The following is a 27,205-nucleotide window of genomic DNA, read 5'->3' on the forward strand; positions in this document are numbered from 1 at the left end:
ACGTTTTCAGTACCAAAGCCTTCTTTAGGTTCTGTAAACTAACTGCAGACTATAGCTTTACATTGACCACACTGACATGACAGTGGTATTTAATTTTTACTCTCACTCTCAAAATCAGAATATGTTTGTCCCCAAAAGAAAGATTCTCCTAAACTATAGTTTAAAGCCAAAAACCTCAGTGAAGACTGAGGTGTTTAATAACTCTGATTACCTATTTACAATTTAAATCCAGCCCTTTGTGTATTTTCTGCCTCCTGATAACGAAGGCTAATAGCGAGGAATTCAGTACTTACCGAAGCCCCAGCCAACAGCCCCACATTGGAGCAGACCCACGAATAATATACATGCTCCATTAGCAGCATAGTGGTCAGTTAGCTGGAACAGATAGACTCCTCCCTGGACAACAGACCACAGTGACATCGTGTACATATACACTGAAAGTAGGGGTGCAACAATACACAAAAGTCACGGTTCGGTTCGATATTTTTTCGATACAAAAAAATGTTAATGCTTTTTTTAATTTGTCATTTATTAAAATTATAAATATATATTTTAACTCAAATGTACAGTTTTTAAATTTAATGTTGCTGAAACAACAAGGCGATAAAATAATAATTCTATCTGATTGAGAAAACACTCATCTTTAGAAAAGAGAGTTTATTACAGAGAAATGGCTCTTTCCAAAATAAAAGCTATACTATATTAATATGCTATACTATTATACGCTTCTTCTGGGGTATACTCTCAGCAGCATCTCGCTGCGCTCAGTGGATCTGCGCTCGACAGTGCAGCCTAGGCGGAGTAGTCGAAAGCAGATCCACTGAGCGCTCAACACAGACAGCATCGTCAGAAGAAAAGTTGATAAAATAAATTAAAAATTTTGTATTGTTCGATACATATACGTACCGAACCGAAAGCACTGTATCGAACGGTTCAATATCGATACGAGTATCGTTGCACCCCTAACTGAAAGGTGTATTTCGACTCCTATGTAAATCTGTTGCGTGTTAGCTGTCCTGTGCTGTACCTGAGTGGTGAGGGAGATCTGTATGATGAAGCAGACTAAGCAGAAGACTATGAGGAAGACTTCTCTGCGCCAAGGTCTGCGCATCTGTCCTGGGAACATGTCAATCACTGATGATGTTATAGTTTCCAAACCTGTAAACTAGCACACGCACACAGGGTTGAAAAAAATAATAAATGACAGTGAAGGAGAATAAAGTCAAGGATGGTTTTTCTTCTTTGTGGGTCAAGACAACAATGAAAGAGAATACAGTTTAGATCCACGGGCATGAGAGCCATGGTAATTTGGGGCTTTTAATCATTTCTTGAGCTTTTGTTTTTCCAGGATCTTTAATGACTTTAAAGATTCATTTAGGATTTTCTTTAATGCACACTGAGTCAAAAGTATACATATACATACATCCCTACTAATATTTAGTGAAATGTCCCTTAGCATGTGGCACCATGTTCAGGTCCTTTTGCTCGCCATCAACAAGCTTCTGTCATAATGCTGGCTGGATATTCAATCACTCTTCTTTTCTTCACACTTGTAAACACGAGGGCTTACTTTAGTAGTGGAAGAGAAATGACGAATGATACCAGAAGGTTTCAGGTGAAGGAGCCCTTAAAAATGTCCACAAAAACTATGGTGTTTAACAAACACTCAGCTAATTACAGCACTGGGAAGCTGCTGAGCTCAGATGCATGGTAACAACATCTCAACAGAACACTACTGGTGTCTGAACTACAGGAGTCATATTGTGTCTGTATGGCACCTCCTAAACTCAGCTGTCATTCCTCTCAACCCTGTTACTACAGAAGGATTTCGGATTTGTATGGATACTATCTGAACTGCATTGGAACAAGAAAAATTAACTACATGTGCATCCACTGTCACAAGCTCTGACAGTAAACCACAGTTCAGTTTGTATATTGTTGCATTATCAGTTCTGGACAAAATAATAAGAGAGAGACCAAAGAGTTTCATTTCTAAGGTTTTAGGTATCAGAACATAGGAAAAGTTATCCGGTGCTTGATGGGAATCAAAATAACATAAATACAACCTCAGATGAACGACACTGCATGAAACACAGTGTAATTATTTATTTAACAAAAAACTAAGTGGACCCCATAACAAGTTAGCTTTTGGAACATCTTTGGCAATTGAAGTAATTTTTTTTATTTTTTTATGTATGACTTTATTAGTCTCAGATCGTTGTGGACGAATTCTGGCCCAGTCTTTTTACAGCAGTGAGGTCAGCTCATTGAGGTTTACATTCATTTATGCAAAAGTGTCTTAAAGTCCAGCCACTGGTTAGGGGCAAGTTGCTCCGTTTTGTTTTTGTTGAACTGATAATTACATGGTATAAACTCTAAAAATCTTGCTTATGATAATTTTAGATCCTGGTAAGGACCAGATAATATTGCCTGGTTCTGCCGGAGGTTTCGTCCTGTTAAAAGGGAGTTTTTCCTTCCCACTGTCGCCAAAGTGCTTGCTCATAGGGGATCATTCGATTGTTGGGTTTTTCTCTGTATGTATTACTGTAGGGTCTACCTTACAATATAAAGCGCCTTGAGGCAACTATTGTTGTGATTTGGCGCTTTATAAATAAAATTAAATTGAATTGAACAATTTTTTTTGTGTCCTGATACATAAAACCTTTTTTAGACCCTTTGCCACATGTCTTCCTCTCTCTGCCTCCACTTTCCTGTCAAGTCTTCACTGTACTTATCTAATAAAGCCAGAAAAAGGGCCCTTTTTAAAGTATCCATTTAGTTTACTATGACAACTAAATATGTAGGTAGAATAGGAGGGTGAGAAAAAAATCAAACAGGATTTTTAGGAGTTTCATAAGTCAGTGTGATGTTATGAAGTGCTCTTTAAGTGGTGTCATTATTCAAACAAAGTATTTTTGATTCATGTGTTTGCAGTGAAGCAGCCTGAGCGGCCGCGACAAGTCTTAGTAAGTTAAACGAAAAGATTTTGGGGGAATAGCATATGAGAGTTTTACCTTACCACTGTATCAATCCCCAACAAAATGAGCATTAAGAAGAAGCATGCTGCCCACAGCTGAGGAACTGGCATCATGGCTGCAGCCTGAGGAAATGCAATGAATGCCAGCCCAGGGCCTGGGAGGACATGAGAGTCATTCACATATCTGTCGCCTCTGTTTGACTTGTATCATATCGTTTGCAACAAATTTGTGACAGTTAAGATAAGATACAAAATTTCTAAATACAAAAGCTTCTCCTACCTGATTCCACCACCATGTTAATAGGAATTCCCTGTTTATAGGCCATGAAGCCCAGAGCTGAGAAAACCGTGAACCCGGCAACAAAGCTGGTGGTACTATTCAGCGCACACAACCACAGACTGTCCCTGAGCACGCACACACACACACACACACACACACAGTGCAGGTTTGAGTAAGAGTATTTGATGACAGTGGTCACTTCACTGTCCCTCAAAAAAAGGGACAGGGTGACGCTTCCTACTGTGTAGCAATCCATAAGCGTCTGTGAGCTGAGAAGCAGCTGCTGGAGAGGAATGTTGTCCCATTCTTGTCTGATACAGCATCCTTGCTGTTCAGCAATCCTGGCTCTGCTTTGTCCTGTTTTTATTTAGAGATGCTCTAAATGTTTTCAGCTGGTCAAAAGTGTGGACTGCAGGCAGGCCAGTTCTACTATCAAGCCATTGTGTTGGAATAGCAGCATTATGCAGTTTATTATTGCATTGCTGAAATATGCACAGTCTTCTCTGAAGAAGACTTGACCTGGACGGTAGCATGAGATGGGATGTTGCTCTAAAACCTGTATATACACCTACATCTCATTTGTCTTTCTATGTACAACATGAACTGTATTGAAACCCAGATTCTGTGCAGCAAAGCATTTGCTGAAGGTAACAGTAAGTGCGGTGCTCAGGTAGTGAACCACTGGCTCCGTTTATGGTCACTGGACTCTGGAGCAGTGCTACCATGTTCCAACAAATATCACTGCTGAGCTCGTCTTCTCTTCTTTCCAAAACCATTTGAATTTTGTCTCTAGCTTAAACATTAACTGAGTTACAGTCATTTGAAGAACGCTTGTGAAATGTGCCCGTCGGCAGGCTTGTGGTACAAGAGTTAATGATCACATTAATTACTTGTAACAGTTGTTGTGTTTTCTGTTGTAGCTGCCCAGTGTGATCAAGCTCCCTGATGAAACACCATACGAGAAGAGGACCTGAGCACAAGCATCCATCCAGACCTGATCAAAGATTAGAAAACACATAAAGTCATCAGTATATCATGCAGTCACAGAGATGTTGTTACTTTGCAGCACAACCGATCGCAAGTAAAAGGTTTAACTTTCCAGGATTAAAGCATTATACAATAAAACAATAAAAGTCCTTTCACGAATGCCGTATCTCGAACAAGTTCAAAGGTTTCCCCACCTGAAGCTCTGCCAGACGAGAAGGATCTGGATACAGATAGTAGACCACGCCCTCCCAGGCACCTGGCAGTGTCAATCCCCTGACCAGCAGGATGGCCAACATCACATAAGGGAAAACAGCTGTGAAATACACCACCTGAAAGCAGACAGAAATCATTTTGTTTGGCAGAATGAGGAAATATTCTGTAGTATTTTGTCTTTTTTGCTTTCATTTTCCCGCTTGTATCAACATCATTTTTATTCATTTGTTGAGTCATTTGTTTTTTGTTTTTTCTGTTTCCATATATTAACTGTAGAGACCTGGAGTCTGCACACAGTTTCCAGTCTCCTAACTCCCTCTTTGTTTCCTTTTTTTGTATGATACTCTCAACAATAGCAATACACTATCTCAGTCTCCCAATATGTATAAACAGGAGCAAAGGGTGTGAATGTCAGACAGAAAGCACTTAGGATGTTTATCGATTACAGCAAGTCATCCAGGTCCTGAAGCAGCAAGCAGCCCCAGACATCACACTACCACCGCCATGTTTAACTGTTGGTACGATGTTCTTTTAATAAAATGCTGTGTTAGTTTTATGTCACATGTAACGGAGTCAAACCTTTCAAAAAGTTCAGCTTTTGTCTCATGAGTCCACAGAATATTTTCCCAAAAGTCAATCATCAAGTTATTTTTTGGCAAATGAGCAAACGAGCCTTTGTGTTCTTTTTGGTCAGCAGTGGTTTCTCCTTGGATTTCTCCCATGGATCCATTTCCCCCAGTCTCTTTCTTACTGTTGAATCATGAACTCTGACCTTAACTGAGACAAGTGAAGCCTGCAGTTTTTCAGATGTTTTTGTGGGTTCTTTTTTGACCTCCCAAATGAGCCTTCATTGTGCTCTTGAGGTAATTTTGGATGGAAGGCAGCTCCTGGGAAGGGTCACCACTGTTCCAAGTTTTCTCAGGATTCGGTTAATTGGTTTCACCATGGTAACTAAGGCCTTAGCAATGGCTTTGTAAACCTTTTCCAGACTTATAGATGTCAGTGTCTGTGACCTCAGGTGTTTCTTAGATTGTGGCATGATGTGTTGGTTTTGGAGATTTTTTATAGTCTGTCAGTTTATCAAACAGGTGATTCATCAGGCGTGGGAATAATCAGAACGAGCGGGGCACAATAACTTTTCCACACAGGGCCAGGTAGGTTTGAGAGCTTTTTTCCCTTTAATAAATGAAATAATCATTTATACACTGCATTTTCTATTTACTCTGGTTATCTTTGTCTAATAATAAGACTTGTTTGATGATCTGAAAGATTTATTTATTTATTGTTACATCCATAGTCATGTCAATAATACCACCATTGACAAGAATACAGATGAACAAAAAGATGAAGCACCTGCTGAAAGCACATGACCAAGCATCTAAATTTAGGGTCACAAAACAGCCCACAGTAAAACTTCTAAAAGACATCTACGGGAAATGTGCAGACAATTTTGCATTTACCAGGGACATTTAGAAAAGCATTAGAGCTATTACTGACCCAAAAGGCAGATCTGTTTCCCCCCATAATGATGTCACACTGGCTGGTAAAATGAAAACAGTTGGTTTCGAGAGCTAATAGATCTACAAAGGATGCTTTATCTTTAGTTCTCCACATAGCCCTGACCCATCTGGAAGGACAGGGCTCAAATAGGGGTGTTATTTCTTGACTAAGCTCTGATTTCAGCGCTGTTGTCTCAGCTCATTGACAAACTACACCAGCTGGGTCTCAATTTACCACTATGTATAGCTCAAATTTCACAATTTTGTGATGCTGTGCAAAATCTAAAAACAGAATGTAATTATCTGCAAATCTGAATTTGACATCAGCAACACATCTCAATAAGGTGCATACCACTGTGTAGCATCCCTTCTTCTTTTAACAGCCTGTAAACACAAACCTAACCTTAACCCTAACCTTGGGAACTGAGGAGACCGGATTCTGGATTTTTGGGAGAGGAAGGTTGTCCCATTCTTGTCTTATACAGGAGTCTAGCTGCTCAACATTCTTGAGTCCACTTTGTAATGTTTGTTTTTCTTTTGTGAGGAAATGTTTTTAGTTGGTGAAAGGTCTGAACTGCCGGCAGGTGAGTTCAACACCCAGGCTCTTCTGCTACAAAGTCATGCTGGTGTAGTAGATGCCACACACAGTTTAGTATTGTCTTGCTGCTCAGAACAATGCAGCGTCCATGTTTTCCAAAAGGAATTTCCAGTTAGAATTCGTCTGACCACAGAACAGTTTTCCACTTCTCTTCAGTCCATTTTAAATCAACTTTAACAGAGAGAAGATAGCAGGGTGTCTGGATCATGTTCACAGTGCATTGTTTGACACGAAACACAACTGGCGTGTCAGGAGGTGGAGTAGGTCATCTACTAATTGGAAAATTGATGGTCTGATTCCCAGCTACTCTGGTCTTTAAACAAGTATCCTTGCTACAGATATACCAATATCCTAGATACTGAACCCCAAGTTGCTCTCCAATAAGTTTATCAGTGTGAATATTAAATAGAAAGCACTTCTTTAAAAATGCTTGTATGTGAAAGAGGGATGTTGTATAAAGCACTCTGAGTGCTCAAATAGAGTAGAAAAACGCTATATAGAAAACATTTACCACAATCCTAGAGAGTGAGAGGCCATGGAAGTGAAAATCTTCCACTCCTTGGGAGCGGAGGAGTACCAATGGCCAATATATAAGAACAAGATGGTTTGAAACCTGTTACGATGTTGGTTTGGATAAGTGGCATTGACAAAAAGACAGGAGGACATCTGGACAACTCCCAATGAAAATCTTGTGCATGTATCTCAAATGGCTCTTCTCTGTTTTCTTCCTCTGTCAAACTTTGCCCATTCTGCAGAAAAGTTTCATAGTATAGGTTTTTCATCTTTACAGACCTTTCCTGCTGAGCGGACGCCTTTCCAGATGCAGAAATAGCAGGCCACCCAGCAGGCCAGGAGGCAAAGCAGCACCTCCCATTTTACTGCACCAGGCTCCTCTATTCCTGCGGATATGGACAACACTTGTCTCCTGTGGAGAGTAAACAGAGATGGTTAGCTATGCATAAATATTTAACAAGAACATAGTGTAGTTCTGGTTAAATGAGCTGCCATGTAATGTGAAAAAAAGTAAAAATAGCTGACTCACTCCCAGAACTCTGAGACTGACGATGTTGTGAGATTTCCCAGTTTCCAGTCTATTGTCGCGTTGCCACTGTGTACTGCAGTCTGGTTTGCAGAGGTAATGTCCACACATCTATCTGTGGACATCAGTTCAGCGATGTAATGGTTAGTTCCTCTGTTTGAATGTAACATTGGTGAATAAAAGAGTGATGGGTGTTTTTGAATCTGGACAAAACAACAAAAACCATATATTTGTTTGTTTCAAGACACTGGCTGCAACACAGCGCAAATATGTATCTATATTCACATGAAACTTAAGGAATCAGTTATAAGTGATTGAAATGTAATGAGAAGTATCCACTTCAATCCATAAGTATTTGGACAGCGACAAAGTCGTTTGCCTTTGTACATGGCCAGTTCAACTCCTGGAATCAGTGCCAGAAACAATTAATGTGATTCTTCCGTTAAAACCTGTGAATTAAAGCTGAAAGTCTGCACTTTAATCGTGTCTTGACACTTTGATTTAAAATCCACAGCGGTGGTGTACAGAGGCTAAATTGTAGAAATACCAACCATATAACAATGCACTGCTTAAACAGCTATACATACACCACTCAGTCATAACATCATGGCCACCTGCCTGATACTGTTTTGGTTGCTCTTTTATTGTCAAGCAGCTCTGACCTGGGGTCCCCCTGATGGTGTGTTGTGGTATGTGCACCAAGATGTTAGCAACAGATCCTTTAAGTCCTCTAAGTAGCAAGATGATTTGGGTATTTTGGAGGGATGTTAGCAATTTAACACTTCAAACTCTTTGTTGTGCTCCTCAGACTGTTCCTGAGCCATTTTTTGCTTTGTGACAGGGCGCCTTATCCTGCTGAATGAGACCACAGCCATCAGCGAGTACTGTTTCCATCAAAGGCTGTATGGGGTCTGCAACACTGCTTGGGTAGGTGGTTCGTATCAAGGTCAAAGGTTCCCCAGGTAAGCGAGGCAGACGCACCTGGCCATCCACTTGATGTAAAAGAAATTGTAATTCATCAGACCATGCAACCTTCTACCATTGCTCTGTGGTCCAGTTCTGATGCTGACTTGTGCCCATTGTTGGTGCTTTTAGGTGGACAGGGGTCAGTATGGGCGCCCAGACTGGTCTGCAGCTATGCAGCCTCATATACAACAAACTGTGATGCTCTGTGTATTCTGACACCTTTCTGTGAGAACTAGAATTAACTTTTTGGGGGCAGTTTTCACTCCTCTCATGCATCAGTGAGCCTTGGCCACCCGTGATCCTGTCACTGATTTACTACTGTTGCTTCCCAGGCAGATTTTTTTTCTGCTTCTAGCATGTTTACTTTGAGAAAAAAAATCTGCACTTGCTCTTTAACATATCAGATAATCAGTGTTATTCACTTTACCTGTCAGACTATTATGCCTGATCAATGTTTAGCCTTAAATCAGCCCTCTAAAGCTGCCTGCACCATTCTGAGAGGATGCATTATGCTGACCCGATTGAAGTCCAATCTAACAGCTCAGTTTGCTAACACATTCAAACAGCATTGAAGCATTGAGACTTGTTCTGTGGTGAAAGGTATAGCTTGAGCATATAAATAGGCTAGCTGCTTTCCTAGCTGTAGAGTGTGGGAGGACATGTCAGAAAAAAAGGTGCCTGGAAAAATCATCTGACCTGTGTTCCAGGAATTGTTGCAGGTAGCCCAGGGCAGAGGGTCTCGGAAACAGTAAACAAGATAGAGAAGGGCCCAGGCCAAAACAATGCTGTAGACCCTGGAATATAGCTGGATCATGATGATAGAATAACCAGCTCCTGAAGAGAGAACGCATCCAAAAAACAAAATAAATAAATCAGTTTAAGCAGTAATATGACAGAGCACTGATATAGCTAAAAACAACAACAACATGTCAATGTTAAGCAAAATAATTAGGCAAAAATAAGAAGTAAAGATGGCAGCTACATTGGGGCAAAAAAGTATTTAGTCAGCCACCGATTGTGCAAGTTCCCCCACTTAAAATGATGACAGAGGTCAGTAATTTGCACCAGAGGTACACTTCAACTGTGAGAGACAGAATGTGAAAAAAAAATCCATGAATTCACATGGTAGGATTTGTAAAGAATTTATTCGTAAATCAGGGTGGAAAATAAGTATTTGGTCACCTCAAACAAGGAAAATCCCTGGCTCTCACAGACCTGTAACGTCTTCTGTAAGAAGCTTTTCTGTCCCCCACTCGTTACCTGTATGAATGGCACCTGTTTGACCTCATCATCTGTATAAAAGACACCTGTCCACAGCCTCAACCAGTCAGACTCCAAACTCCGCCATGGCCAAGACCAAAGAGCTTTCGAAGGACACCAGGAAAAGAATTGTAGACCTGCACCAGACTGGGAAGAGTGAATCTACAATAGGCAAGCAGCTTGGTGTGAAAAAATCAACTGTGGGAGCAATCATCAGAAAATGGAAGACATACAAGACCACTGATAATCTCCCTCGATCTGGGGCTCCACGCAAGATCTCATCCCGTGGGGTCAAAATGATCATGAGAACGGTGAGCAAAGATCCCAGAACCACACGGGGGGACCTGGTGAATGACCTGCAGAGAGCTGGGACCAAAGTAACAAAGGTCACCATCAGTAACACACTACAACGGCAGGGAATCAAATCCCGCAGTGCCAGACGTGTTCCGCTGCTGAAGCCAGTGCATGTCCAGGCCCGTCTGAAGTTTGCCAGAGAGCACATGGATGATACAGCAGAGGATTGGGAGAATGTCATGTGGTCAGATGAAACCAAAGTAGAACTTTTTGGTATAAACTCAACTCGTCGTGTTTGGAGGAAGAAGAATACTGAGTTGCATCCCAAGAACACCATACCTACTGTGAAGCATGGGGGTGGAAACATCATGCTATGGGGCTGTTTTTCTGCCAAGGGGACAGGACGACTGATCCGTGTTAAGGACAGAATGAATGGGGCCAAGTATCGTGAGATTTTGAGCCAAAACCTCCTTCCATCAGTGAGAACTTTGAAGATGAAACGAGGCTGGGTCTTCCAACATGACAATGATCCAAAACACACCGCCCGGGCAACAAAGGAGTGGCTCCGTAAGAAGCATTTGAAAGTCCTGGAGTGGCCTAGCCAGTCTCCAGACCTCAACCCCATAGAAAATCTGTGGCGGGAGTTGAAAGTCCGTGTTGCTCGGCGACAGCCCCAAAACATCACTGCTCTTGAGAAGATCTGCATGGAGGAATGGGCCAAAATACCAGCTACTGTGTGTGCAAACCTGGTAAAGACCTATAGTAAACGTTTGACCTCTGTTATTGCCAACAAAGGTTATGTTACAAAGTATTGAGTTGTATTTTTGTTATTGACCAAATACTTATTTTCCACCCTGATTTACGAATAAATTCTTTACAAATCCTACCATGTGAATTCATGGATTTTTTTTTTCACATTCTGTCTCTCACAGTTGAAGTGTACCTCTGGTGCAAATTACTGACCTCTGTCATCATTTTAAGTGGGGGAACTTGCACAATCGGTGGCTGACTAAATACTTTTTTGCCCCACTGTACATCTGCAAGTCGTAAGCCAGTGAAAGCAGGTTAAAAAATCTAAATGAAGTATATAGTATATAAATTATTGTTCAAAACGACTGTCATAAATATTTTTCAATTATTACCACAGCCTGCAGAGAAGACTGGGACTAAGCCTCATTCTTTGATAAGTAAATGTATTACAGCATTCATCTGTTTTATTAAGACATGGCTGGTCTGGCTTTTCAAAAAAAAAAAAAAAAACTCTATTCTGCCTAAATTAACACTAAGCTTTTTTTGCTTTTAATATTTTTAATCTGAATTCTCATCACATACAGAACATTTTAAGATCCTCTGGATTTATAACTAAATATTTAAACAGAAATGATCTCATTACCCTGTGCCAGCGGGCAGAGCTTGGTCCAGCAGGTGATAGTGCCCTCCTGTGTGTACTGACCAATCACAGTTTCCAGGAGGAAGAGTGGCATGCCACACAGTACAGCAAAGAAAAGGTAAGGCAACAAGAAGGCACCTACACACACACGAACACATCAGAGACGATGAAAAAAGACAGATAACAAAAATCAAGGCAGTGCTGAAGGAAGTTAGCAAACTACTGGAGCTGCCTACGAAATTCAACAAGCTGTCCATTTCTGAGGCCTTAGAAACTGCCATACAGCCGAGAGACAGAAGGAGAATAAACTGTAGGCTGTACTCCACTGAACCATCCAAGGTGTACTCTCAGTGGTAAGGGAACAATATGAGAACAGCCCCACCGTGGCTGGAAATGGAGCAATGCTGTATGAGCATCTGGGAGAAGGACACAACCCATGACAACAATGTTCAGTGGCTAGTAGATCTAAGAGCAGACCACAGCAACCTTTCTGAACAGGGTCCAGTAAGCATCACAGTGGCAGACATCCAAGAACAGGTCTCCAGTATGAAGAGTTGGACAGCACCAGGCCCCGACATGATTCATATCTACTGGCTAAAAAGGCTAACTGCACTCCATGAGCGTATGGCAGCACAAATGAACCAGCTGCTAACCCATGAGTAGACCCAGAATGGATAACTGAAGGCCGAACAGTCCGGATCCCCAAAGACCTCCAGAAAGGACCTGTCCCAGATAACTACCAGCCAATAACCTGCCTCAGCATCCTCAATCTCTCCAAATGAAAGAAAGCCATGCCGGAAATCAACCTAATGTTGAGCATCGTCAGACTGTATTATATCAGATGCAGACTGGAAATGTATCTTCTTGCGATGCAATAGCAATGTCTTGAACCTCAAACCCCAACACATCACCATGATGAGACGAGTCCAGGATGAGGCACGATGGATTAAAAGGGTCAGAGGATGATCATCATCGTGTGCTTGTGACACCCCGATGGCAGCAGACACCTTAACTTCAGGATCTTCATGTGGAAGTTCTTGCAAGTTTTCTGGGTTCACAGGCCAATTGTTCTCTGGCTGTGTAAGAAATGCAGGACCAGATATCTACGGTGGCCCTGAGAGGCCAAACGGACTGCAACTTCAGAAAACACTTGCAAAAAGAAAAATGCTGCAAAAAGAAAAATGCTGCAAAAAGAAAAAACACTTGCAAAAAGAAAAATGCTGCAAAAAGAAAAATGCTGCAAAAAGAAAAAACACTTTCAAAAAGAAAAATGCTGCAAAAACAAAAACGCTGCAAAATGAAAAATGCTGCAAAAAGAAAAACACTTGCAAAAAGAAAAGCGCTGCAAAAAGAAAAACACTTGCAAAAAGAAAAATGCTGCAAAAAGAAAAAACACTTGCAAAAAGAAAAATGCTGCAAAAACAAAAACGCTGCAAAATGAAAAATGCTGCAAAAAGAAAAACACTTGCAAAAAGAAAAGCGCTGCAAAAAGAAAAACACTTGCAAAAAGAAAAGCGCTGCAAAAAGAAAAGCGCTGCAAAAGCACACACAACACAACGGAAATAGGAAAAAACACAACGGAAATGTTTCTGGGGAGACAATAACCGGACGGACCAGTTGACCAAAACATGCTAACAAGTGCACTGGGACTGGGAGACACTTCAACGAAGCGGAAGCAGAGCGGCCAAAGAGTAAACTTTCAAAAGTAAGTTCTGAATATTATGTCACTTATTTATGTGCAAATGTTTAATAACGAGGAACATTAAAACATTACTGTTGGCCACATGCCGGCAAAGTTATGTGACATTAGCGATGTTTGTACTTTCAGCGTTTACTTTGTTTTAAAGTCTTTACTTTATACGCCATTCGATAGTCGACCTTAATCTTACAGAGAATGTGATGATTTTGTGGATAATTAAAGTCAGTCATATATCCACAAACACAACAGGCTGAAAGTCAGTGATGCTGCTCGGTTTGCAGTCCTGAATATCACGGCACAAGCAGGATTCACTGCACTGTTAATGTTAGCTATGTTATATTGCTGCCTCTGTTTGGTGGTGTTGAGTCAAACGGACTTTAACGTGTGTTTGAACGAGCTGACGGTTCACTCATTGTAGCGACTTCCACAGTCGCTAGAGGCCGGGGATGGAGCCCGCCTATTTGCCTGACGCGCTGTCAACTTTAGCAATAATGCGAGAGGTGGAATTGTTTGCTTGTTTATTAAAGTGTTTACAGAGTAATGTCATCTCGAGATTTGGACTCTTACAACGTCACAGGCTCTAATGTAACAAGACGAAACATGTTGTGCAGCGGTCAACAAAAACTACGGCTACCCATCCCTCCTCTCTGTCAAAATCAAAACCAGTGAATGACAGACTGACAACGCCCTCTTAATGTCACCGCTAGCACCCACGTGACTCCCATTACACATCACCATAGCAACCAAACAAATGAAAACCCAGTGATCATCAAAAAATTCAATACATTTAATTATGGTTCCTACACTCATTAAGCTGAAAGAAAGATGCTTTAATCACAGCAGTCACACATGTGTCCACTGTACCAGCTGGGAACTCTTCTTGTTTAGCACTCGTAATAACACTAAATCCTCCTGTTTGTAGCAGTGTATACACCTGAGACCTGTCACCTGTGTGTCTGTCCTGCACTCTCTCTCTGTTTCTTTCTCTCTGATTGTGGAATAAAAGTATGAACATGTATTTATAAGTTACACTTGTGTTTGAATCCTGCAGCTTATCACACATTTGATTTCCATGTGTGACGACTGCAAGTGTCCAGAGTGAGGACAGACTGAGGGACCCACTGCTGCACATCATCTGTGAGGCTTTGCACCCCCAATGATCCACCAGGAGAAACTCAGCAGTGTGTGAGGAAGAGGAGGAGGAAGAGCCAGCAGCAGCTGACAGATGGAGAGAATAGACAGACTGTTCCCTGTTTGTGAAGGACTGCTAGGAAAGTTTAAAATCACTAATTGTCTGTCCTGAATCAGTCTTATTAGGTAATGTTCAAATAATTTTATCATTCCAGTGTTTGCAGTGTGGGAGAAAGTACTCAGGGCCTTCAAGTTACACACTATGAAAGGCAGCAACAAGTTTAATATTCAGAAACCTAAAGTATGTATCAGCAGCTGAATGGAGCTAAAAATAATTGTTTGTTTTAGTTCTATGAAACTTTGAGTATTTTGGATCAGTAGCAGTGCTGTGTTTGTTGCATCATATTGCTGTAATTGTTTATATGCTTTATATATTCTGAGGTAAGTTGATCTATAGTGTTACATCATATTCTATAAGGATGTTATGTGTTTGTATACTTTCTGCCCAGTTTGACCCATTTAGCAGAAGTCAGCCTGTTTAAGGCTCTGATATCTATTCTGTATGACTTAAAGCAGTTATGACATGGTCTGATTTTCTCACCCAATAAAGGAATATTCAATATATCAGTCTACTCTTCATTCTATCAGAAACAGTTATCACAGCTCGTACATTTGCTTCTTCCACACATATATGTAAGCATTGAGCCAAATTTACTAATGCCAACATATTAAAAGAACAATATTTGTCTCTTATATATAATACATCTATATATACACTGTCACAGATACTTGTCTTTAAGTGAAGATTTAAGGTGATAGGAAATATAAATAAATGCAACTTGAATCTTTACTGAAGCTCAGTGTTTGACACAGAGTTCACTCACATGTGCTGTACCAGTGTACCTGCACATGTGATGTGACAATAGAAGTGATTTGATTTGAGAGTTCAAGCTCACTGCTGTAATAACTTATAATGATTAATATAATAACTATAATATTGGCCATCTCATATTTACACTGACTTTAGTCTCATGAACAACATTAGCTAATTGTTATTTACTAGCTAATCTTATATGACTGTTCAGTACAGAAATGAAGCCCAACAATCATGTTTTACAGTCCTGTGGTCTCAGCCTCAGATACTTATCAAATCACACAAAGCTCGTGTAGAAACAAACAAACAAATGTACAAAATATGTTATCCTTCATTTCTGTCAAACAAAGCTGTATGAAACGTTTCCAGCTGTTAGTATCATGGTTGCTAGGCAACCTGGGCAGCGCGGGTCGGAGGCTAGACCGTCCCATTTCAGACCCTGAATTGGGAAACAGTCCCTGAATTGCTGTATCCCAATTCAGGGTCTGCAGCCTTAAAGTACGCAGCCTCAACGGTCCTCAAGGGCCGCGTACTCAAAGACCGCTAAGGCCGGAAGTGTGAGGCTTGTGAAATGGGACGGTCTAGCCTCCGACGCGCTGCACAGGTTTCCTAGCAACCATGATAGCGGGAAACGTGTGGTTGACAGAAATGAAGGAGAACATATTTTGTTCGTTTGTTTGTTTCTACACGAGCTTTGTGTGATTTGATAAGTATCTGAGGCTGAGACCACAGGACTGTAAAACATGATTGTTGGGCTTCATTTCTGTACTGAACAGTCATATAAGATTAGCTAGTAAATAACAAATAGTTAATGTTGTTCATGAGACTAAAGTCAGTGTAAATATGAGATGGCCAATATTATAGTTATTATATTAATCATTATAAGTTATTACAGCAGTGAGCTTGAACTCTCAAATCAAATCACTTCTATTGTCACATCACATGTGCAGGTACACTGGTACAGCACATGTGAGTGAACTCTGTGTCAAACACTGAGCTTCAGTAAAGATTCAAGTTGCATTTATTTATATTTCCTATCACCTTAAATCTTCACTTAAAGACAAGTATCTGTGACAGTGTATATATAGATGTATTATATATAAGAGACAAATATTGTTCTTTTAATATGTTGGCATTAGTAAATTTGGCTCAATGCTTACATATATGTGTGGAAGAAGCAAATGTACGAGCTGTGATAACTGTTTCTGATAAAATGAAGAGTAGACTGATATATGAAATATTCCTTTATTGGGTGAGAAAATCAGACCATGTCATAACTGCTTTAAGTCATACAGAATAGATATCAGAGCCTTAAACAGGCTGACTTCTGCTAAATGGGTCAAACTGGGCAGAAAGTATACAAACACATAACATCCTTATAGAATATGATGTAACACTATAGATCAACTTACCTCAGAATATATAAAGCATATAAACAATTACAGCAATATGATGCAACAAACACAGCAGTGCTACTGATCCAAAATACTCAAAGCTTCATAGAACTAAAACAAACATTTATTTTTAGCTCCATTCTGCTGCTGATACATACTTTAGGTTTCTGAACATTAAACTTGTTGCTGCCTTTCATAGTGTGTAACTTGAAGGCCCTGAGTACTTTCTCCCACACTGCAAACACTGGAATGATAAAATTATTTGAACATTACCTAATAAGACTGATTCAGGACAGACAATTAGTGATTTTAAACTTTCCTAGCAGTCCTTCACAAACAGGGAACAGTCTGTCTATTCTCTCCATCTGTCAGCTGCTGCTGGCTCTTCCTCCTCCTCTTCCTCACACACTGCTGAGTTTCTCCTGGTGGATCATTGGGGGTGCAAAGCCTCACAGATGATGTGCAGCAGTGGGTCCCTCAGTCTGTCCTCACTCTGGACACTTGCAGTCGTCACACATGGAAATCAAATGTGTGATAAGCTGCAGGATTCAAACACAAGTGTAACTTATAAATACATGTTCATACTTTTATTCCACAATCAGAGAGAAAGAAACAGAGAGAGAGTGCAGGACAGACACACAGGTGACAGTCTCAGGTGTATACACTGCTACAAACAGAAGGATTTAGTGTTATTACGAGTGCTAAACAAGAAGAGTTCCCAGCTGGTACAGTGGACACATGTGTGACTGCTGTGATTAAAGCATCTTTCTTTCAGCTTAATGAGTGTAGGAACCATAATTAAATGTATTGAATTTTTTGATGATCACTGGGTTTTCATTTGTTTGGTTGCTATGGTGATGTGTAATGGGAGTCACGTGGGTGCTAGCGGCGACATTAAGAGGGCGTTGTCAGTCTGTCATTCACTGGTTTTGATTTTGACAGAGAGGAGGGATGGGTAGCCTTAGTTTTTGTTGACCGCTGCACAACATGTTTCGTCTTGTTACATTAGAGCCTGTGACGTTGTAAGAGTCCAAATCTCGAAATGACATTACTCTGTAAACACTTTAATAAACAAGCAAACAATTCCACCTCTCGCATTATTGCTAAAGTTGACAGCGCGTCAGGCAAATAGGCGGGCTCCATCCCCGGCCTCTAGCGACTGTGGAAGTCGCTACAATGAGTGAACCGTCAGCTTGTTCAAACACACGTTAAAGTCCGTTTGGCTCAACACCACCAAACAGAGGCAGCAATATAACATAGCTAACATTAACAGTGCAGTGAATCCTGCTTGTGCCGTGATATTCAGGACTGCAAACCGAGCAGCATCACTGACTTTCAGCCTGTTGTGTTTGTGGATATATGACTGACTTTAATTATCCACAAAATCATTACATTCTCTGTAAGATTAAGGTCGACTATCTAACAGCGTATAAAGTAAAGACTTTAAAACAAAGTAAACGCTGAAAGTACAAACATCGCTAATGTCATAACTTTGCCGGCATGTGGCCAACAGTAATGTTTTAATGTTCCTCGTTATTAAACATTTGCACATAAATAAGTGACATAATATTCAGAACTTACTTTTGAAAGTTTACTCTTTGGCCGCTCTGCTTCCACTTCGTTGAAGTGTCTCCCAGTCCCAGTGCACTTGTTAGCATGTTTTGGTCAACTGGTCCGTCCGGTTATTGTCTCCCCAGAAACATTTCCGTTGTGTTTTTTCCTATTTCCGTTGTGTTGTGTGTGCTTTTGCAGCGCTTTTCTTTTTGCAGCGCTTTTCTTTTTGCAAGTGTTTTTCTTTTTGCAGCGCTTTTTGTTTTTGCAAGTGTTTTTCTTTTTGCAGCGCTTTTTGTTTTTGCAAGTGTTTTTGTTTTTGCAAGTGTTTTTCTTTTTGCAGCGCTTTTCTTTTTGCAAGTGTTTTTCTTTTTGCAGCGCTTTTTGTTTTTGCAAGTGTTTTTCTTTTTGCAGCGCTTTTTGTTTTTGCAAGTGTTTTTCTTTTTGCAAGTGTTTTTCTTTTTGCAGCGCTTTTCTTTTTGCAAGTGTTTTTTCTTTTTGCAGCGCTTTTCTTTTTGCAGCGTTTTCTTTTTGCAGCATTTTTCTTTTTGCAAGTGTTTTTTCTTTTGCAAGTGTTTTTTCTTTTTGCAGCATTTTTCTTTTTGCAGCATTTTTCTTTTTGCAAGTGTTTTCTGAAGTTGCAGTCCGTTTGGCCTCTCAGGGCCACCGTAGATATCCACTCAGTGTCATGTAAAAAGGTCTCTGCCTTCATACCTCTGGAGGCAAGGTCCGCAGGGTTATGTGTGGATATAACACATTTATTGTATTTAGCGATGCTTGAGAACCATGTATTTTGTTTATCTTTCTCATCAAATGAGATTAGAGAAAGTAAAGATTCATGCAATGCACTGGCATCCTTAAACAGGTGTGTTAACTCATCAAACTGTTTTTTGACTTGTGAATAATTTTTATCATCTTTCATTAGCTCTTTAAGAGACATAATAACACTTCATTTTGTTTACATGCCTTTTCCGATCTGTTTGGATGGTTTCAATTTTGTTTGCAAGAGCTTTCTCAGTGAGGGAAATTAATCTTTTATCCTTTTCAGTTTTTCCAACAACAGATGCAACCTGCGATCCACTCATTTAAAGCATTCAACATAAGCAGCATGCCAAAATCCAAAACAAAGGCAACAGCAATTCCTTCAAACTCAGTTGAACGCCTGCAGAGCCACAGCGCACACACACACACCAAATCCAACAGCAAATGTAGCGGTGGGCGTGTCACAAAAAACATCTTAGTATGGTCAGAATCCAAACTGCGTTCAAACAAACAACACGCAGCACAAAAACACAGTTTACATACCACCGTCGTCTTCTCCTTATCTGTTAGACTAGTCAATTTTATGGGTGTAGTGGCGGCGGTGTGTGGGCTCGCGTCGGCGTTTATTCAGCGCTGATTGCGGGAGGCTCCATTGCCGTCGCACTTTTTGCTGACAAATATTGGCGACTGTCAAACCTTTGAGTCGCCGAGCAGCTGAATAGGGGAATATTGACTTACGCTGCTCAACACGTAAGTCAAGGTTCCAGGTTAAAACTCCTTTATTTGTTATCAAATCCTTAAAATCCGTAGAAAAACAGTGATCAAAAAACATTCTAAGCTTGAGCGGTCAGCGAAAGTCGACTTCCCCCATCACCTACACATTCACAAAAATTCCCTCGGGACGTGAACAGGTGATATAGCAATCACTATTACTATTACCGACACCACGTGACCCAAAGCTACGCCTATCCACAACAATTACGTTACTGCAATTTACTGCTCACACATCGGCCCTGACACTTTCCATATGACTGGGTAGCATTAGCAAATTATAACCAACAGCCTGTGTTGTTCATGTTTTTTGACCAAAAAAATAAATCATTTTCTCTTGTTTGTTGTAATTGGAGTGAAGATCTAAGATTGGTGTGATTTCCTGTTTTTTTAAGTGGGCTGGAGTACTGTTGACTGGCTGATATAACACATTGATCTAATTTTTCACGCGTCTGAGCGAACACACAAACTCCCTGAGCGATCCCTTTGACCAAGGTGAGCGACATCAGACGTGTGGACTGTGGTCACGCCAGCATCTTATCCATCCAAGTTACATGGTTTATTAAAATAATCAAATTACAGCATTTACATTTATGTTAGACTACTTTTAATTAACTGCTTTAGCCTACTTACAATAAAAATTAATAAATAAATCTTGTTCATGAGCTGTGTAGTATGTTAACACTATTGGAAGTAAAAATAACTTTAACTCCAATTTCAAAAACACAACTTACTTTTTTTATTTTTTATTTTTTTATAAAGCTCTGACTTGTATTATGATAATAATAATAATGGATTGCATTTATATAGCGCTTTTTGGGGCCCTCAAAGCGCTTTTAATTCCATTATTCATTCACTCTCACATTCACACACTGGTGGAGGCAAGCTATGGTTGTAGCCACAGCTGCCATGGGGCAGACTGACAGAGGCGAGGCTGCCATATCGCGCCACCAGCCCCTCTGGCCATCACCAGTAGGCACCCCCCCCCCCCACACACACACACACACACACACACGCACACACGCACACATACACACACACACACACACACACACACAAAACATATTAAGGATTATACATTAACATAAAACTGTTGTTGGAACCATACTGAATTTCACCAGAGAAACACACACAGACACACACATATGAAGAGAGAGAGAGTATGCATTGTATGCAAACAGCTACCAAACAGCCATCATAATTTATCATACAATGAGAACAGGACAAATCAACAATTGACAATGACTAATTAATATTAAAATCTGTAACATATTGTATTGTTTGGAGTTTAGTCTGTTACTGTTACTATTTTTACAATTTCTTCTTGGAGCAGCTGTATTTCACATAATTTCCTTAGTGATTAATAAAGTATTTTGATTCTGATTCTGATTTCAGGATGACCTGCCATTATCCAATGACACATCTGCTTACCTGTATCTTTTGCTCATTTCTCCTCCTTTCTCTTTTTTCTAAACTGAGCACCTGATGGCGTTGAACTTTTCTTGTCCATCTTGGTTTTAATTTTGCACTCCAGTATGAACACAAATCCCCCAACTCAAGGATCACCACAACATAACCTAATAGACCTCCAACTTAGTTCACAGAATTACTTTGTTTAGGGTTTATTTCTGAGATTTCACACAACCCAGGATTCAAATCATGAATACATAATGGGCTTGGATTTACATCATTATGATTAAAATGTGTTCTATTTGGAAGCAGCCAGCCCCCTCCCCTTTCGACGGGCTGTGTGTGAGACTTTAAATCATCAAACTGTAAATTATAAATTTTAAATTGTTATCGATCCCTTTACTACGGAAGCGTAGAGCTGCCACCCAGGCAAAAGAAAAATACAAGTGTATCACGTTATAACGTGAAAAGTTTATTGTTCTAACAAGATACTTTTCCTGTTTGTACAATATACTATCATGTTTGTACAATATACTTTTCACGTTTGAACAACATAATATCACGTTATTACAATATACATAATTATCACGTTCGTACAATATAATATTTATATTGTACGAACGTGATAATTATATTGTACGAACGTGATAATTATATTGTACGAACGTGATAATTATGTATATTGTAATAACGTGATATTATGTTGTTCAAACGTGAAAGGTATATTGTACAAACATGATAGTATATTGTACAAACATGATAGTATATTGTACAAACAGGAAAAGTATCTTGTTAGAACAATAAACTTTTCACGTTATAACGTGATACACTTGTATTTTTCTTTTGCCTGGGTGGCAGCTCTACGCTTCCGTACCTTTACCCCTGGTCCTAAAGTGTATATTTATTTTCTTACTCTTCTTATATTTATTGTTTGTTTACTTGCACTGCTGTAACCGGAGCCTCGTCGTCTCGTCTCTCTATTTACTGGACTGTATGTAGCGGAGATGACAATAAAGTTTACTTTGACTTCGGCAGCGAGCAGGCGCACCGAGGGCTCTCGCGCTCACTTTTCGTGTATAGAATTTCGAAAAAACATCAGTGCAAATTATAAGTCTGTATTATAATGTCTGGTGTTTTCGTGTTTGTTGTTTTGTTTTTATTTTGCGAGTTGGTTATCAGACGCTGCTCCAGCCAGCCAGAGAATCCCCCGCCCTCTCCTCCCTGTGCCGCAAGCAGCAGGCGCACCTCGCAAACGGAGGGCGCGCTTACTCCCAGCAAATGGCGATAGAAAACCGATCGGTGCCTATGCCAGTCCCAGTATGCGCTGGCTGATGTCGGGGCAGCATGAGTACGAGCAATTTTTTATTTATTTTTTTGCCTTTGTCCGTGATGCCGCCCCCCACCACGATGCCGCCCCGGGCAACCGCCCGTGTCGCCCGTATCTAAAACCGCTACTGGTTACTCCTCAAAAAAGTAACTCAGTTCGGCAAACAACAAAGTTTTTTGCAGCTTTTTTTTTTTAAATGCAGCCAATGCGTTTTTAAATGAACATTTCAAACTATATCCAGAACAATAAGCTGTTCTGCATCAAATTTGATGCCACACAAATTATTTGTGCCACTCCAAAAAATAATTTCTGTCCACTATGAGATAAAGGAGAACAACAGCCTGATACCTGCAGGCCTGACAACAGGAGATGTATCACTCCTGTAACACCTGTAACATTCAGCAGTCGCCTCATTGACTGACACACACAACAAAACTGATGACTACACTACACACTGACTACACAAGATTTGCGCTGAACGTCTCAAATCTCTCACATCTCAAAACACCTAAAACTTCCCCCCGTTTCTTAACAACAAGATGCCACGTTGCCAAATCATTTTTTGATCGGTCGACATGGTACTTTTTTGGACCAATAGGAAAGGTGGGGGGTGGGGTTTGTTTTTGCTCACAGGCCTTCGAGCCTTTTTTCTTTTACCGTTTCTTCCCGCAGTAAATATAAACAACGATAGCATTCAGGAAGAAAACCAAACATTGCATATTTTTTATCACAACTCTGGTTTTACGTGGCCTATCAACACAATTTAAAAACTGGTATAAAGTCCACACTTTTCCCGTAGATTGTTCCGTTTGTCCTACTCACATCTCCAATGGTTGTACACGTTGTGATGGGATTTCCGGCTCTTTTTAGAGATTCGGCTCTTTCGGCTCGACTCACTAAAAAGAGCCGGCTCTTTCGGCTCCGAACCGGCTCTTCAGGTTGTTTTGTTGCTTTAATCATTTAATCATTAACAATAATATAAAATTATGCAGAAAAGGAATTACTAATGTAAAAAAAGTGGTTTTATTTATATATGTTTATATATGGCCCCTAGAGACAAAGCACGTACAAACTCTAAAGCATATACAAACTCCAGAAAGCACGTACAAACTTCAAAACACATTTCTAGCGTTTACTGAACTTCCAAAACAGAGCTACCCAGATCACTTAAATTACACAATTGAAAGCATGTGTGTATTGTTTGTGTATTTATAGACAAGCACTCATATTTATTCAAATAATTTTAAAAAAAAGTTCATTTACCTGTTACTACCACACACCAAATCAGGTTGTTGATACTTCCTGGCTTGTGTAGCCACTAAGTAACAAAAGCTCAACACTGCGCCCTGCATCCTGGAGCACTTCTGTTGTCTTTTGTACGTGATTCTGAGTTTTTACGCGTTTTGGAGTTTGTACATGCTTAGGAGTTTGTACGTGTTTTGGAGTTTGTACGTGCTTTGTCTCTAAGGACCACCATAAATATACTTTATTTATTCACTCCACATAAAATGTAATAAATAAATCATATAATACAAAAAACAACTATTTACATTTTAAACTTTTAACTATTTAAATTTTCAGCTTTTTCCTTTTAAACAAATTTAACGTGAAACAACACAAAACACTGCAAACCACAACACAATTAAATATAAATTAAAATATTAAAACAAAAAGAAGATGCACATTCTCTGTCATATGGGCCTGCATGATTTCTGAATCCTTTATCATCTGCAACTGAAAATAGTGGATGATTACTATACCTTTCTAATGTGATGTTGTTGTCCCTCGCTCTCTTTCTCTCTGGCTCTGTTCCTGTGCTACTGCTAGTGTAACTAACGCCCCTCCCCCCTCTGCCCAGCGCAAAGTACAGGCCGCGCATGCGGAATTTAGCGGAAAAAAGGGCGAAAGAGAGGGTGAGAGAAAGAAGAAAAAAAAAACCTCACGGCTCTCAATAAGGAGCCGGCTCGCGTCGTTCACTTCAAAGAGTCGGATCTAAGAGCCATTTCGTTCGCGAACGACCCATCACTAGTTGTCATTAACGTGGCTTCACTCCACATCAGCCGCTTTGCTAGCTAAAACACGCACATAAGGACGCTGTCATAGCTTGTCATCTATTAGCTGCATATATACGAATGTGAATCGCATCATTGGCTGGAGCAGCCAGACACCGGTCACTTACTTACTCACACTGCAAAACAGAATGAATTGTTAACGTGTTTATTTTAATTGCAATTCAGGTTAGATTTTTTTGTGCGCAACACAGATTTTCTGTGCGCAGAGACCGTGCCAACATTGCGCGATTGCGCAACTTAGAGGGAACATTGATCTGGAGTTAATTTCACATAATACACATTTTATTTGTTACCACAATATGATATAAGAAAAGCACATGCAGGCAAACAGAGGGTTATGCTCATCTGTACATACTCACCTCCACCATTCTTGTAGCAAAGGTAAGGGAATCTCCACACATTGCCCAGGCCCACCACATTGCCAGCAGATGCCAGGATATATTCTCTTTTCTTACTCCAGTGTTCCCTCTTTTCCACATTGCTCTGCATGTCCATGTTTGCTTCTCAGTTCTCTGACAAGTACTGTCTGCACACACCCTTATTTATCTGTAGAGGCAGTACTGTCTGTTTAACCAATGAAGTTTGCAGGAGCCAATCAAATATGTGATAGTTTATAGTTTTCCTGTCTTTTAATCCACAGCTTAAAAAGCGACACTGAAAGTTACTGATTAAAAATGTGTGTTAGTTACACAGTAACACAGCTCAACATGGGACTATGGGGCTTTTTGATTTTGCCGCAGGTTTTAAAAACATTAAAACAACTCAGATACACCACTGCCAGTGCAAGGAGAGCATTTTAAGTCAGCAGGCCTTGAAAACTTGAGCCTTAAAAACATTTTGGTATTTTTGAGATTTCTCCAAAGGGTGGATGGCCTCTCAGAGATAGGGTGAGAAGTTCAGTCGTTTGCGAGGGACTCAGAGTAGAGCCGCTACTTCTCCACATTGAAAAGAGCCAGCTGGGTTACAAGAACCCACAGTGCAACTGCTGATGCCACTGTAGAGGTCCAAAAAATACCTCAGTCATAGATTTGGTCCAAGGACACATGCTTCATCAAGTAACACAAACTTTGCTTTGAGAGTCTAACTGGTCTTTTTTGTTTTTAGTGCTGACATAACATGTTGACAGATGATGTGTCATGCTTCAGATCATTACCTGTTTCTCTTCCATCATTCTGGTTTCATCTGTCCCCAAAAAATGTTTTCCAAAATTGTGCAGGCCCCTTTTGATGTTTCTGGCAAAGTAATCTGGCCTTCCTGTTCTTGAGCATAACCGGTGTTTGTACCTTGCTGTAAACTGTACTTTCACTCATGAAACCATCTCTTAATTGTAAATTTTGACAAAACATTTGCCTTGTATAGAGTGCTCTTTATTGTTAATTAACAATAAAACGCACATGTGAAATATTTATCTGTAATAGCACAATATGCAATGAAATAGTTCCCAAAGAAACCTTAAAATAAGTTTCTAAAAACAGTGAAATAAAATTGTGAAAAAAAGGTAGTCTGCATTTTTGAATTACAGTTATATCAGGTACTTCTCCATAGTAGTATTATAGAAAACAGATTAGGGGCTGCACAGACCCAGTCTTGAGAAGACGACAAGAGTAGTGGCACATTGTGCTGCATGCTGGGGAACAACACACCACCAAATCAAACGGAGCACTGCCCAATCTCACATAATCCACTGTGTCTGTCAGGTAGTCACTGACATTTCCTGTAAATGAAATGTATGCTGTCAGTGTTGGGAAGGTTACTTTTAAAATGTATTTAATTACAGATTACAGAATACATGCCCCAAAATGTATTCTGTAACGTATTCTGTTACGTTACTCAATGAGAGTAACATATTCTGAATACTTTGGATTACTTAATATATTATCATGCTGTTTACAACTACATGAATGTACTATTGCTGTGATTTATTACTGTTACTGAAGGTCCGCGGCTCCGAACCGTAGTAAAGGGACCTCTGGCTAATACGGTGGGTTCTGTGTCGGGCTCGTAGCCGAAAACTAGCTTTACTTTGTTGTCTGGGTCAACTTTGCTAGCGACAGACAGAGAGAGGCGTTGAAAGGCTGCTTCAACGGAACTTATTGTTTTTGGAGGAGAACACGAACACGGTGTACAGTCGAGTCTTAATAGCTTACTTACAACTGGGCTCGTCAGGCACTCTTCTTGGCTGCATGGTTATTATTATATTTACATCAAGGGCGTAGATTTGGCATGGACGGAAGGGACATGTCCCCACCAATATCCAGCGATTATTGCAAGGGCGTAGATTTGGTTTTGGCATTGGTGGGGACGGATGACTCAACCACCGAACCCTGCCCTGTTTCTTTTTTCCCCTTTTTGTCTTTGCTTCTTGATAAAAAAGGAGAAATATACTTGCCTACATATGCTATTCTACATGCTTTTAAACCATTTAAAATTACAATTCATAGTTTTACATTTGAATTTGGGTTAGTTTTTCTTTACTCGAAGAGATCAAATTATTGGTGGGGACAATTCAATAATCCAAGGTCGTAGATTTGGCATGGATGAAAGGGACATGTCCCCACCAATATCCAGCGATTATTGTTCCATTAGTGCCAAAATATAACAGATGTTGGTGTAGTATAACTGAACTAATGTTGTTAAGTCCTTAAAGTCATATTCTTTTATTGTCATGACTGTATTTGAAGCTATTTTTATGTTTGTATGATACCTGATTT

General features: G+C 40.1%; 1 protein-coding gene across 1 annotated transcript in view; it reads right to left on the reverse strand.

The window, feature by feature from the left end:
- LOC146514961 (sodium- and chloride-dependent betaine transporter-like) overlaps nucleotides 1-26,195 on the reverse strand; it is a 33,814-nt gene extending 7,619 nt beyond the window's left edge. Inside the window, exons 1-11 of the mRNA XM_085167303.1 lie at nucleotides 24,854-26,195; nucleotides 11,507-11,641; nucleotides 9,256-9,393; nucleotides 7,597-7,708; nucleotides 7,347-7,479; nucleotides 4,439-4,573; nucleotides 4,148-4,251; nucleotides 3,258-3,382; nucleotides 3,020-3,132; nucleotides 1,028-1,165; nucleotides 294-396 (exon numbers count right to left, since the gene is read on the reverse strand). Of these exons, the coding sequence (XP_085023429.1) occupies nucleotides 294-396; nucleotides 1,028-1,165; nucleotides 3,020-3,132; nucleotides 3,258-3,382; nucleotides 4,148-4,251; nucleotides 4,439-4,573; nucleotides 7,347-7,479; nucleotides 7,597-7,708; nucleotides 9,256-9,393; nucleotides 11,507-11,641; nucleotides 24,854-24,989 (1,372 nt within the window). The 5' untranslated portion in view covers nucleotides 24,990-26,195. The remainder of the gene's footprint in view (nucleotides 1-293; nucleotides 397-1,027; nucleotides 1,166-3,019; nucleotides 3,133-3,257; nucleotides 3,383-4,147; nucleotides 4,252-4,438; nucleotides 4,574-7,346; nucleotides 7,480-7,596; nucleotides 7,709-9,255; nucleotides 9,394-11,506; nucleotides 11,642-24,853) is intronic.
- Nucleotides 26,196-27,205: the final 1,010 nt, after the last annotated feature.

This window comes from Neolamprologus multifasciatus, chromosome 7, assembly GCF_963576455.1.
Source record: "Neolamprologus multifasciatus chromosome 7, fNeoMul1.2, whole genome shotgun sequence".
NCBI classification, from domain to species: Eukaryota; Metazoa; Chordata; class Actinopteri; order Cichliformes; family Cichlidae; genus Neolamprologus; species Neolamprologus multifasciatus.